General features: G+C 38.7%; 1 protein-coding gene across 23 annotated transcripts in view; it reads left to right on the plus strand.

Moving 5' to 3' along the window:
• R3HDM2 (R3H domain containing 2) overlaps positions 1 to 13045 on the plus strand; it is a 177843-nt gene that overhangs the window by 122570 nt on the left and 42228 nt on the right. For 20 of the 23 annotated variants that reach the window (XM_023557944.2, XM_064284006.1, XM_064284011.1 and 17 more), the window contains one exon: positions 10931 to 11127. In XM_023557944.2, the coding sequence (XP_023413712.1) occupies positions 10963 to 11127 (165 nt within the window). In that variant the 5' untranslated portion in view covers positions 10931 to 10962. Of the gene's footprint in view, positions 1 to 1726; positions 1821 to 7011; positions 7043 to 10930; positions 11128 to 13045 lie in introns of those variants that run through there. The other 3 variants (XM_023557962.2, XM_064284008.1, XM_023557970.2) reach the window with 2 other exon arrangements.

Below are 13045 nucleotides of genomic sequence, written 5' to 3' on the forward strand. Positions count from 1 at the left end.
TACTTGTAAAATGTCTAGCTTCGTGCACACGATAGAGAGATAAATGATGAACAGACTAGAAGTGAGGCCTTCTTAGGATGTGAGCCATCAAACCTTGTGTCTTCTATAAATATCTGACCAGCCATCATGGGTAACAGAGTCTGAAGGAACCAGCTACTCTTTAGTGATTCATCGCTTGCTTTAGGCCTAAGCTTATTAAAAAAAAAAAAAAAAGCTTTTACCTGTATCAAACTTTGTAGCTCCCCTTTTTGAAAGTACATTTGTCTAACCTGATTTTTTAAAAAACAATTCTCAAAATACCACAGTACCAAGAAAGATAGGAAGCCAGGTACAGGAAGAGGTAAACAGAATTCGTATCTCTTCTCTTCCTTGCAGTCTTTTACTGTTTAATTGTCATTAAAATGGTTGAGGTTCTCACTTATGCATGATAATGGGGGTTCGGTACTGACTGGGAAAAAGGCATGTACAAGATGCCAATTCTGACTGGAAATCTGTTAATTCATGAGAGAAAAACAGTACCAGTGAACAGTGAGGAAAAGGGACCTCTCAATTTTCTTTTCCTCCCTTCTTACTGTGGAATATGATTAGGAGTGATATTCACTGAGCATCTACTGTGGACAGATACCTTACATTTGTTATCTCCTATGATTTTCCAGTGGCTCTATGACAGGTATATCACTCCTGTCTTAAAGATGAGGAGGCTGAGGCTCAGTTACATGATTAATAACATGCTTGCTGTATCCCATACTGTAGAGATTGGGTGCTCTTTATTTTGGTGGATGCTGCTTCTAACATACCCTATAATGGTACTCATCTTTTTCCTTGCAGCAGTGCTAGTATTAGGGCCTGAGGGCGGTGCTCGTGTATCCTCTATAAAAATGTCACCTATCCCTTATTTTAACTCTTCCCTCCCAAACACATAGCACCTCTAGAATGTTGTTGCAGGATACCTTGCTTACAGCAATTGAAGAATTGTTCACTGTTATTTTCATTGTTACTAATTATTAATTATTATCAATTATTAAGAGTGTGTGTGTATATGTATATATATATATATATATGAATAAGATATTAAGTAAGGAGTGTATTAGGATTGAGTTTTCGTGCAAGTAACAGCAAAATCTAAACAATGTCTTAAGCAAGGTAGAAGTTTATTTTTCTCTCACATTCAAGAGGGTAGCCCAGGATTGGTCTAGTCAGGGACCCAGGTTCCTTCTGTCTTCTTGCCCCCCTATCAGTGGTTTTCAATCCTAGTATCATTTCACAATCCAAGTGGCTGCCAAAGTGCCAGCCTTTACCTTTGTATTCAAGCCAGCAGAAAGGAGAGATGAGTAAAGAAGGGCCACTCACTTCCTTTAAGGATGCTTAATGGAAGTTGTATTTAACTACTTCTGCTTAAACCCATTGACTAGAACTTAGTCACTCATGTTTAGCTACAATGGAGTTTGAGAATGTGTGTAGCTTTTTCAGGCAGCCATGTGCTCAATTAAAAATCAGAGCTCTATTACTGGTGAAGAAGAGGCAAATAGAGGCGAATAGATACTGGGGAATAACTGGTACTCTCTGCAGCAGAGGCTTAAGGGCTAATGACTATTAAAGGTTTCCAGTTTCTTCTTGTGAAAGTAGACTGTTCTAATCTCATGGCCAATCTCATATTCAATTTTAGGTTTTGAAAGATTCTTTCAATACTAAACTGTTGACTTAAGTTGTCCTCTTCACCTGACAGGTGGTATCATTGACTGCTAAGGGTATCACATTAGGGCTGGATGGAGAAGTTAAGCTAGCAATTGAAGGCATCCTGAAAGTGCCATGAACAGAAGGTAAATTGTGATTTTTTTCTTTCACAGATGTCTTGTCTAGTTTGAGTTAGAGCAGTTTTGCAGGGAGTTGGGAAAAAAATGTATAAACTTTCAAGATCCATCCTTACGAGTCTGTGATGTTTTCTACATAGCGGCGCTGCTTTGGAAAAGCTAAAGAAAATGGAAGAAGCTGAGGGAAAGCCCCCACTGCTGCTCTTTCTTTGAAAGAGGAGAAAAATTTATCTGTGTCACTCGAGGAAGTAAAATGGGCAGCTTTGTCCAAGACTGCAGAGAAGCTGACAAAAACTGTAAGGAAGTCCAAATACACTTTAGTCCATTAATCAGAGCACCTGCAGTTCTCATTTCAGGGCAAGTACAGCCATAACAGATACTGAATAAAGAGGGTACATGTCCAGGACATTTGAATCCTATTTCTCTCTCCTTACTTTGCCTAAGGAATTGCTCTGTACACCAGCCAACTCCTCTGGGCTTTCTTACACACCAGTGAATCCATTTGCAGTTATAGAACAGAATGATTTTCATGCTTCCCTGACTTGGGAAATCGGCGCAATTATTATTATTGTCATTGTCATTATTGTTATTGGCCTAGTACTACTAAAACCGGTGACAGTTGACTTCTGTACTCCTTAAGGGCTTTGTAACTGTTACATACTGTAGCTTTACATGTTCCATAGATACTTTACACTTTGTTCTTCTGTATTCTACTTTCTCTCTTTGAGGAGAAGGAGGAGTCAGGCCCATATCTCTCGTTTGTAGTTCAGTAGAGTCTTTTCTCCTGTCCTTCTCCCAAGGGCTGTTGAGGCATTTACCTCTTCAGGTATAAAGTTATACTGTTTTTATATTTTGTTTTGGCGCTGTAGTGGAAAGAACATGGAATTTTGGAATCAAGATCTGGGTTTGAATCCTGGCTCCTCACATGTACTGTGTGGCCGTGAACAATTCATTTAATATTTCTGACCGTTTCTTCTTCTATAAAATGGTAATAATATTTTATACATTAAAAAGATCAAATAAGGTGCATGTTAAAACTTCCTATAAAAAAACTATAAAGAATTCAAAGCCATGATAAGAATGTAGACTTTGGAATCAGAAAACATCGGGGTTCTGGACGGTTCTGCCACTTAGTAGTGGTGTGACCTTGGGCAAATTGCTTAACTAACTGCTTTTGGTAGATGAGTTGAAATCCATAAAGCACCTGATTTATAATTGTACTCCATAAACATTGGTACTTTTTCCCCTTTTCTCCTAACTGCAATCTCAAAGAATTTAAGAACCATGAGCACCTAGACTTTCGTTTTATTTTTAACTTGCCATGCTAAACCTATGGATGTTTTGTCCCTGCTCTCTTGATTCCTAAGGACATTCCCCCCCCCCCCCCCCCCCGCTGGTGTGGTAAATAACATACAGTAAAATGCAGAGATCTTAAGCAATTCAGTTAATAAGTTTTGGCAATAGTGAGCGCAAATTTAGGTATCACCCCAAACATGATACAGAATATTTCCATCACTTCTGGAGGGTGCCTACGTCACTTTCCACTTAGTATCTCCCCCTACCCCGAAGCCCTTAGCAACTACTTTCTGATTTCTATCACTATAGATTACTTTTGTCTGTTCTAGAATTTAATATAATTGGGCTTATATAGTATGTATTTTTTTGCCTGGCTTCTTTCATTTATCATAATGGTTTAGAGATCCATCCATGTTGTGTATCTCAGTATACACAATAGTTTGTTCTTTTTTATTGTTGAGTAGGATTCTATTATATGAATAACTACAATTTGTTTATCCATTTTCCTGAGCCCCTAGATTTTAAACAATTTTTAAAAATCCAAGTATTAATTGGGAACACTTTACTCCTGATATACAAATGACTAAAGGACTAAAAAGCTTTATAGGGAACTTGCCCCAGAGTGAGTCAGAATTGTTAAGCACCTGGTTATTGTCTTTTTGCTTATATTTTCTCTACTTGGTCATAGATGAAAAGAGAGGAAATGAAACTGCCCTTCTGTGTCTGAAAGTCACCTATATAATGTATTCCTTTTGGCCCAATGCCTAGAAAGTTGCTTATAGAGTTGATGGAAAAATATATAATCTCGCTCTGCTCTGGAAGGTGCTTATCTTGGCAGTCAAAAAATTTATGGGGACTATGCAGTATTGTCCCTGAAAAAAAAATTGCCAAATCTTGGATCCCAGTCATTTTCCTTGTATCATCATCCTATTTTCTCGCCCCCTCCCTTTTGCCCCCCATATCTGACTACCCACTCTGTGTAGCTTTGAGCCTCTGAGTGTCCTCAGGAGACATTCTACCTTAGAAATTGTGCTGTTTGCCTGGATGAAATGTACAATCTGCACAAAATAGGTTATAGGGAAGCACACATCTAGGTTCCCCTGGGAGCTTAATGTCTTTGCTTTTGCTCTTGTCACAGAGCACATAAGAAATAGTTTCTTTCTTCTTCCCTCACCAAAAAATCTCCCAAGCCTTTAATTTCCTATCCCAAATAAACCATCAAAAGTGAGAATTACTTCTGTCTTTTAGCCTTATTCTGCTGACTTTATTCTCTTTCTTAAAAAGCTTTTCAAAACTGATAAGTTGTCTTGTCCCTCAACTGCAACTTTTATTTTGGTCCAGAAAAATTTGTTTTCAGGAATCCTTATGCTCTAATAAGGAGAGCCTTGTGCATAGGATTATAAGACTGGAAATAACCTATGGTTTTAAGCTCAGTGTATTTCCTGGTGGAGCTTGACTGTGGAATAGTAACACTCTGGCCCCTCACACTATCCTCTTGTCTACTTGAGGACAGCCTCTCTTATCATAGAAGCAAAATGGTGAGGAGACTTAAGATCATGTGATTTGAAGCCCTGACTTAAGAAGCTGGAAATATTTAGAGGTGATAAGATAAAGCTGTCTTCTGTTAGAGGCTGACATAAAAGACTAAGCATAGTTTTTATGACTCTCCCAGAGACCTAAACTGGGGCCAGTGATAGGTAGTAGCGGGGAGATGAGATTTGCCTCTTGATAAGGAAGGTGTTCCCAAAAGAAATGGGCTACATCTGGAGGTGAAGATTTTTTTCTTCACTAAAAGTGTGCAAGCAGGGACAGGACAACCATTTTTCAGAGTTACTATGGGTCAAGAACCTGATTTTTGCAAACTATAGATGTAGAAGGATGATGTTGAATCAGGAAACTTCTAAGTTCCCTTCCACTTACGAGATTCCATGATTCCTTTGTATCTTTGTAGACCTCTCATTTTCCTGCCTGGTCTTTGAGAATCTGTCTCCTTAGCTAGAGGTGGTTTCGCATAAAGGTGAAACGAGCAAGTGGCAGAGCAACATTTCCTGGCTTTCAGTCCTGGTTCTGCCACATATCAGTTATATGAACATAGACAAATTTTTTAACTTCTATTCCTCGGTTTATTTATAAAAGTGATGATGATAATAATTTGTACCTCATAGGAGTGTTACATTCTACATCGTAGTTTGGTGAGTATTTGTCGATGTCTTAAAAGCTTGTGAGTGACTATTTAAGATGCTAGTATTGATCTTTCCTTGACCGAAGCAAGAGAAAGAAGGAAACCAAAGACTCAGAGAAGAAACTATTCTACAGGAGAAATAGTCTACAAGAACCATGGCGTCATCCACCCTGAGACCAGAAGAACTACATGGTGTCCAGCTGCTACTACCTACCATTCTAATCGGAGCCACAATAGATGGACCCTGAGATAGAATGGGAGAAAAATGTGGAACAGAATCTCAAATTCCTTAAAAATAAAATAAAATAAAGACATACTGGACTTGTCAAGATTGGAGGACTCCTTGAGGCTATTGCCCTGAGATACTTTTCAACTTTTGTACTGAAACTAACCCCTGAAGTCACCTTATATAGATTACTAACACATTGTCTCAAAAAAGAATGAATATAACCTGTAAGTACTGTGCTCCTTAAAAAACCACTTATATGAAACCAAACAGTCAACAATTACTTTAAAGCAAATATGAAAATATAAGGGGGCAGGAAAACTGGATTAATGGAAATGGAACAACCAGAATGGAAATAATGAGAATGTTCACACATTGTAAAGAATGTAACCAATGTCACTGAACAACTTGTGTAGAAATGTTGAACGGGCAAATAAACTGCTATGTAAACCTTCACCAAAAACACAATAAAATATATTTTTTTAATTAAATGAGATGTAAAGTACTTTAGAATAGTGCCTAGGACAATGTAAGCACTCCAGGAATTTTAGCTATTATCATTTCTCTCCCTGTCAGTTATTTCTACTTGTAGAAGCAGACTTGTCTGTCTGGTCTAGATAATCTTTTCATGACATACCCTTTCTGATTATTTCAGGGTACTTTTGGCTAGAAGGAATAGAAAACTCAAAATGGCATAAGTGATAAGATTTATGATCTCAGATATAAAGGGATCCCGCCATAGGAAGGTTCCAGGTTGGCTAATTCACTGTCTGCATCAGGGATCCAGGTTTATTCCCTCTGCTCCACCATCCTCCAGGTGTTGGCAGGATGCTGCCACAGTCAAGGCACCACCTGCATACAAGACCACTTTCAAGGGAAGATAAGCATTTTTTTCTAGTACTGTTTTTTTTTTTTTAATTACAATGGGAAGCCTTTCCTTGAAGCCAGCAAATTCCCCTCATGTCACACTAGTGATAATTGAGTACTTGCCCCTTCCCAAACTAGTCACAAAAAGGAAATGGAATTATCATGATTGGTCTAGACTAATTAATATCCACCTCACAGGGCTGGGGATAAGATTACCTTCCCTAAACTTGAGTCCTCAGAAGAGGGCAAATACCAAAAGAAAATCTGTCCTCGATCAATGAGTGCAGAAGAGAAGGGAGATTTGGGTAGACAGCTAGCATAGCATACGTTATATTTTTCTCTACTTCCTTTTTTTTCTGAGTAAGAATGACTTTGTTTTACACAGCCGTTCAAGAACTGGTGGTCTCAGTGGAAATAACTATCTGAATTCTTAAAACCGGGTAGATTAATCATTGTCCGTTTTATGGCTATCTGTAAACATAAAGAGCTCAAGTTTCCCTGTTGCCCAGATGAATGAAGAAAATCATGTGGTTCCTTAAAATTTGAGTTGGAATATGTGACTGTATTTCACAGGCAGGTATTTGAAATAACTGGTTTTTGTTTTTCTTTTCCTTCATGCTGTGAAACAGTGAACGCTTGGACACTGTGAAGTTAGCCCAGGTATGCAGGTAGTTGCACCATTTCTCACTCACATGTGAAGGGGAGCTGCAAATTATCATTCTGATTTGAAGAAATATACCTGTTTGGTATTTGAGACCCACACTGAAAAAAGAAAGAAAAAACCAACTGCTATATATTTTTCTATATCATTTTTTTGTGTCACAGGAATCTATTTGAGACTATTTAAGCCTGGAAAAACGAAAAATATTGAAGGTGTGTTATGTGGGAAAAAAAGTAAATTTAATTTTGTGCTCTAAGACATATTTAGGTTTGAGATTTAAGCAGTTCATAGTTTGCTATAGGGAGCATCTTTGTAACAATTAAGACTATTTCAGAAACAGTGGGATGATCTTGTCCCAGGAATTTTCCGGGAGACAGTAGCAGGCCCATTTTAGGAGATTATAGAAAGGAGCTCTGTAGGGGAGATTGTGTGAAGTCATGTCTAAGAACTGTTCCAATTCTGATGTTTATTAATATTTATCAGCTAAGAGATATGGAGAAAGCATGTGTTATATTTTATTAGTGCTTCAAACAGAAGAGAATTGAGGCCTGATTTATTTACCCATGAGTGTGTATGTATGTTTGAGTGTATGTGTGTAGTTCCCATGTTCAGCCAATGATCGATCCATAAAGGTCTGTAGGTTTATATTTATTTTATAGAAACCTCTACCTACTGTATAATCCTTAATGATAGCCACAACAATGGACTCAAACTTACTGACGATCATTAAGATAGCACAGGATCAGCCAGCAATTCATTTTATTATATATAAGTTCTCCATGAGTTGGAGCTAACTCCATGGCAACAAACAACAGCGAGCTACTGAATCAGTTAATTAAAAAGAGGAATATTGGCCATTTTTAATTTCGTCCAATATTTCTCATCTTTAAATTCAACTGTATTACTGTAATTGTATAAATTACTTTCTGGCCTTTTAAAGACTATTTAGCCCTAAGCAAACCAAGTCTCTGGGTAGCTGCTTAAGAGTCACCACAGACAAACAAAGCAGTAGCCTAACAGACCATCTAACTTGTTTGAGGAAGGTATTCCCTGTGCTTCTTCAGAGACTTCTGGGTCTGACCCTAATTTAAACGGATTTGAAGGAGGGCTAAATACCTGGTAGACAGTTTTCTTGAAGCATCAGTATTTATTTATTTTTAGCTCAGTTTTTATCGCCACACAGGGAATAGACATGGCATTTGGCAGAGTTTCTAGGGAAAGAAAGGAGTATTCAGGAATATAGTCAGTATCCCATTTAAAGAGAAAGCTCCACAAACCATTTTGGAGCTAAGCACATGGATCTTGCTGAAAACAGAGAATACCAGAAAGGTGTTTACCTGTGTTTTATTGACTATGCAAAGGCATTCAACTGTGTGGATCATAATAAATCATGGATAACATTGCAGAGAATGGAAATTCCAGAACACTTAATTGTGCTCACGCAGGACCTGTACGTAGACTGAGAGGTAGTCGTTCAAACAGAACAGGGGGATACTGCGTGGTTTAAAATCGGGAAAAGTGTATGTCAGGGTTGTGTCCTTTCAGCATACTTGTTCAATATGTATGCTGCGCAAATAATCCAAGAAGCTGTATTACATGGAGAACAGGGCATCAGGATTGGAAGAAGACTCATTAACAACCTGCAATGTGTGGATGGCATAACCTTGCTTGCTGAAAATGAGGAGGGCCTGAAGCACTCACTCATGAAGATCAAATACTACAGCTTTCAGTATGGACTACACCTCAACATAAAGAAAACAAAAAACCCTCACAACTGGACCAATAAGCAACATCATGATAACCAAAGAAGAGATCGAAGTGTCAAGGATTTCATTTTACTTGAATCCTCAATCAACACCCATGGAAGCAGCAGTCAGGAAATCTAACGACATATTGCATTGGGCAAATCTGCTGTAAAATACCTCTTTAAAGTGTTAGGAAGCAAAGATGTCACTTTGAGGACTAAGGTGCACCTGACCCTAGCCATGATATTTTCGGTCGCCTCATACGCGTGTGAAAGCTGGACAATGAATAAGAAAGACCGAAGAATTGGTGCCTTTGAATTTTGGTGTTGGGGAAGAATATTAAATACACCATGGACTGCCAGAAGAACAAATAGATCTGACTTGGGAGAAGTACAGCCAGAATGCTTAGAAGCGAAGATGGCAAGACTTTGTCTCACATGCTTTGGACATATTATCAGGAGGGACCAGTCCCTGGAGAAAGCCATTATGATTGGTAAAGTAGAGAGGGTCAGTGAAAAAGAGGAATATCCTGTATGAGATGGATTGACACAGGGGCTGCAACAGTGGGCTCAAACAGACCGGGCAGTGTTTCATTCTGTTGTACATAGGGTTGCTGTGAGTTGGAACTGACTTTGACCACACATAACAACACATTTGACTCCAACAGTTGTTTGAGGACATGAATCTGTATGTAGAGTATCAATTTCTGTTTTTGAGTATGTGCTTGGGAATATGTGTAAGCTTCATTACAGGATCTTCAGGTTATGGATAGTAAGTGATACAGAGCCAGCCACCCTGACTGCAGATGCTCTGCGTTATTGGGAGGCAGTAGGTTGAGTAAACTCAAACAGTGACTAGCAAAGTGAAATTTCTCTATTCCTCCAGGGAGGGACCCAATTTTTCTGAAAGACAGATGACTACAGAGTTTTGTCGTGCTTTTTCAGCTCGCTTAAGAAAAAGGAAAGAATTTAATGTTTTATAACCTTTGTTTTTGCTGTTTTTAATGGAAGAGCAGCTTGAAATTGGTAACTGTCTTAGTTTCCTACTGTTGTTATAACTGAAATACCACAAGTAGGTAGCTTTAAAGAACAGAAATTTATTTTCTCACAGGTTTGGAGGCTTAAGTCCAAATCAGAGTCTCAGGCATGTCAGCTCCTTCTGTGTAGGTAGCTCCGGGCATTCCTCAATTCCTTGGCTTGCAGGTGATCTTCATACGGTGTCTGTGGTCCATGCCCCTCAGTACCCCCTGCCCCCCGTGTGTGCATGTCTCTCTAATCTGCTGTTTTCATAACTCAGAAGTGATTAGATTTAGAACCTACCCTACTTGGGAATGATCTAATTAATATAACAAAGAAAACCGTATTTCCAAATAGGATTGCGTTCACCAGTATAGGGGTTAGGATTCTAACACATATTGGTGGGGGGTAGGGGGACACAATTCAATCCATAACAGCAATGTTGTGTCTGTGTTAGTTGAGGAAGTTCTTTCTTGGGAACGGAGAAGAGCGTTCCTTTCTAGTGGTGAATAGAGCTTTATATAATTTTTTTTTTTTTTTTCTTTCTGCAGAGAGTATGGTGAGTTAAGTCCATGGAATGAATGAGCTGAAAATGTAAACAAATTTCTGTATGAAACTAGGGAGGACAAATAAAGTGCCAAGAGGACTCGTACTGACTTGCTCTAGAGTTGAATCCTGGTGAATCTCAGTATTAATTATGCTGAGTAGAAGAAGCTAGACAATGTATGAGTCCACTTATATAAAATTCTAGAAAATGCAGACTGATCTGTAGGTATATAAAGCAGATCAGTGATTGACTAAGGATGGTAGAAATGGGAGGAAGGGATTACAGGGGGCATGAGGAAACTTGGAGTGATGGATATGCTGTCTAAATTGTGATGATGGTTTCTCAGGTTGTATGTGTGTGTTATAACCCATCAAATGATACATTTTAAATAGGTCAATTTTATCTCAATAAAATTTTAAGGAAAGAAATAAGTTCAGGTGTGGCATTTATCAAAGGACTCTTTCCTGAAATCGTAGAAGGCTGCTGAAGAAAATGTCACATATATGAAATACAGATCTGTACGTGTAAAGTTCAAGTATGGGTACATACCTCTTGTTAATGCATTTGATCTTTCTTTAGGAGTCCATAGAGGCTACCATATTCTATTGAAGATGTCTAACAGTAACACTACTCAGGAGACCCTGGAAATAATGAAAGAATCAGAAAAAAAACTAGTGGAGGAATCTGTAAACAGAAACAAGTTTATGTCTAAGGCTCCAAGTAAGGAAGAAATTGAGAAAGAGGGAGAAGATACCATTTTGCGCCACGAAACACAGGTAAGGAATAGAAGTGCATCGTATATGCACATTCTCTATACTTCAATAGAATTGTCATTATAGGGCGACATTGGAAATCTGTGGGAAGTCAGTCTCTTATACGAATAGTCTCGATTCTCCCTAAAAACTCCAGCTTCAGCTTTCAAGAAACATCTTCCTTCCCACAAAGAAGTCTAAAGAGGTTAGAGTGGAATCCTTAATCCATTCAAGCATGAGTTCACTGGCTCTTGGCTACATTTGCTGCATTTTGGTATTTTTGAGCTATCAAAAAAATAAACTGTACAAACACATTTAACAAGTCATAAAATGGCTCATATATTAAACTCTTAAAACCAGAGCTGCCTGCCTTTACACACTGTTAAATTCATATCCTGATTGTGTTAAAGCAGTCAGCATTTTCTGGGTCAGAAATAGTGTCTGAACACTTGGTGAATTTGAGTGAAAGGTTGCCGCTTTGTTTCCCATCCAAATTCATACTGCAGTACAAAAATTGTGGCAATAGATGGCCAGCCAAGCTTCTTCCAAGGTTTCCCTTGGGTGCCCAGCCAACCTGGTATCTGAGCCTCCTCTAGCCTCCCTGTTCCAGCCCTATGGTCACTCCTGGTTTCCTCTGTTACCCAAACCCAAATTAAATAAATAAAGCCTTTCCTTCATGCCCAGGGATCAGACTGGCCTTATATAATCTCAGGAGGTAGTACTTTAGCCAGTAGTTGGTTTAAAAAGCAGGAGCAACATCATTTTGAAGTGTTTAGAAACTTGAAGCATAATTTCTCTAGATATCCCAATTTACCTAGATCTTCTCGTCTTTAAAGATTAAAATACTGAGCAGCAAATATAAAAGGATAAATTAAAATCAGACAGCTCTCGGAAATATTTTGTTCACTAGCTGCCTATTTTTCTACTGTCTTTCCTCTTAAAGTTTGCCAGATCTCTGTCCTGACTGCTTTTCTTTGCATTATCTTTTTGCATATGAGTTATCAGATATCATTCCCTGTCCATCCTCTCAGAGTTCTGGAGACAAGACTGTCTGCCACTGTTCCAGGTGTACTTCCAGACTCTACTGATACCAATAATGGATTTTAAATCCTCAGGACAAATAAGTGATGGATTTTAATTATGCATTGTTATGTTACATGAAAGATAATTAAAGGAACTTTTGGTCCAAGTTATTCTATTCTCAAGAGACTATGTAAATGGTGTTCTGAACTGCTGTTGTGTGTACTTCTTGAAGACAAGCGGAAAAAAAAGGACACCTGTAGGTTTTATACTCTCTATGGACACTCCTTGGTTTAACACTGTTTTTACCTATGTATACAGACAGGTTGCAGGAGGGTGGGGGGGCTGTCTCCTTTTGACTTGATTCCTCTTGCTGCTGCTAGAGTAGGTGAAGCTGCTGCTGCCATCTACTGGAGCTCCTGAGCCCTCTGCAAAGTCTTCTGTCTCTGCCACCCTCCATCCTGTGGAGCAGGGCCTTAGGAAGCTCTTTCCCCTCTACTATTTCTCAACAGACCATGTGTCCCTTGAATAACTCTAAAAAGTCTCTTCTTTCTCCCACCCCAGACATCTCCCTAAAAAGCTAACTGGTGCTATCAGGACAGCCCCTGTTACAAATGGAAGCTGGAAGGTTTGGGATTAGGGGACTTCATTACTTGTACTGTGTGATATATTCTTGGATCAGCAGTTGGAACTCAGAACACCTCTTCCATGGAAAAGTGCTACAAGACAGGTTGTGAGATTCCATTAGAAGGGGCAAGCCCTTAACACATATTGAATTTAGGTGTGCCATTTAAATAACCATTTGAATAACTGGGTATGGCCTCCTAGCTGGGCTTTCTGCCTTTAAACTTGTAATCCTTTCTGATTCATCTACCATACTCCTTTAAGGAGATGATTTTGAGATAAAGATCTGATTGTGTTA

This window comes from Loxodonta africana, chromosome 4, assembly GCF_030014295.1.
Source record: "Loxodonta africana isolate mLoxAfr1 chromosome 4, mLoxAfr1.hap2, whole genome shotgun sequence".
Taxonomy (NCBI): domain Eukaryota; kingdom Metazoa; phylum Chordata; class Mammalia; order Proboscidea; family Elephantidae; genus Loxodonta; species Loxodonta africana.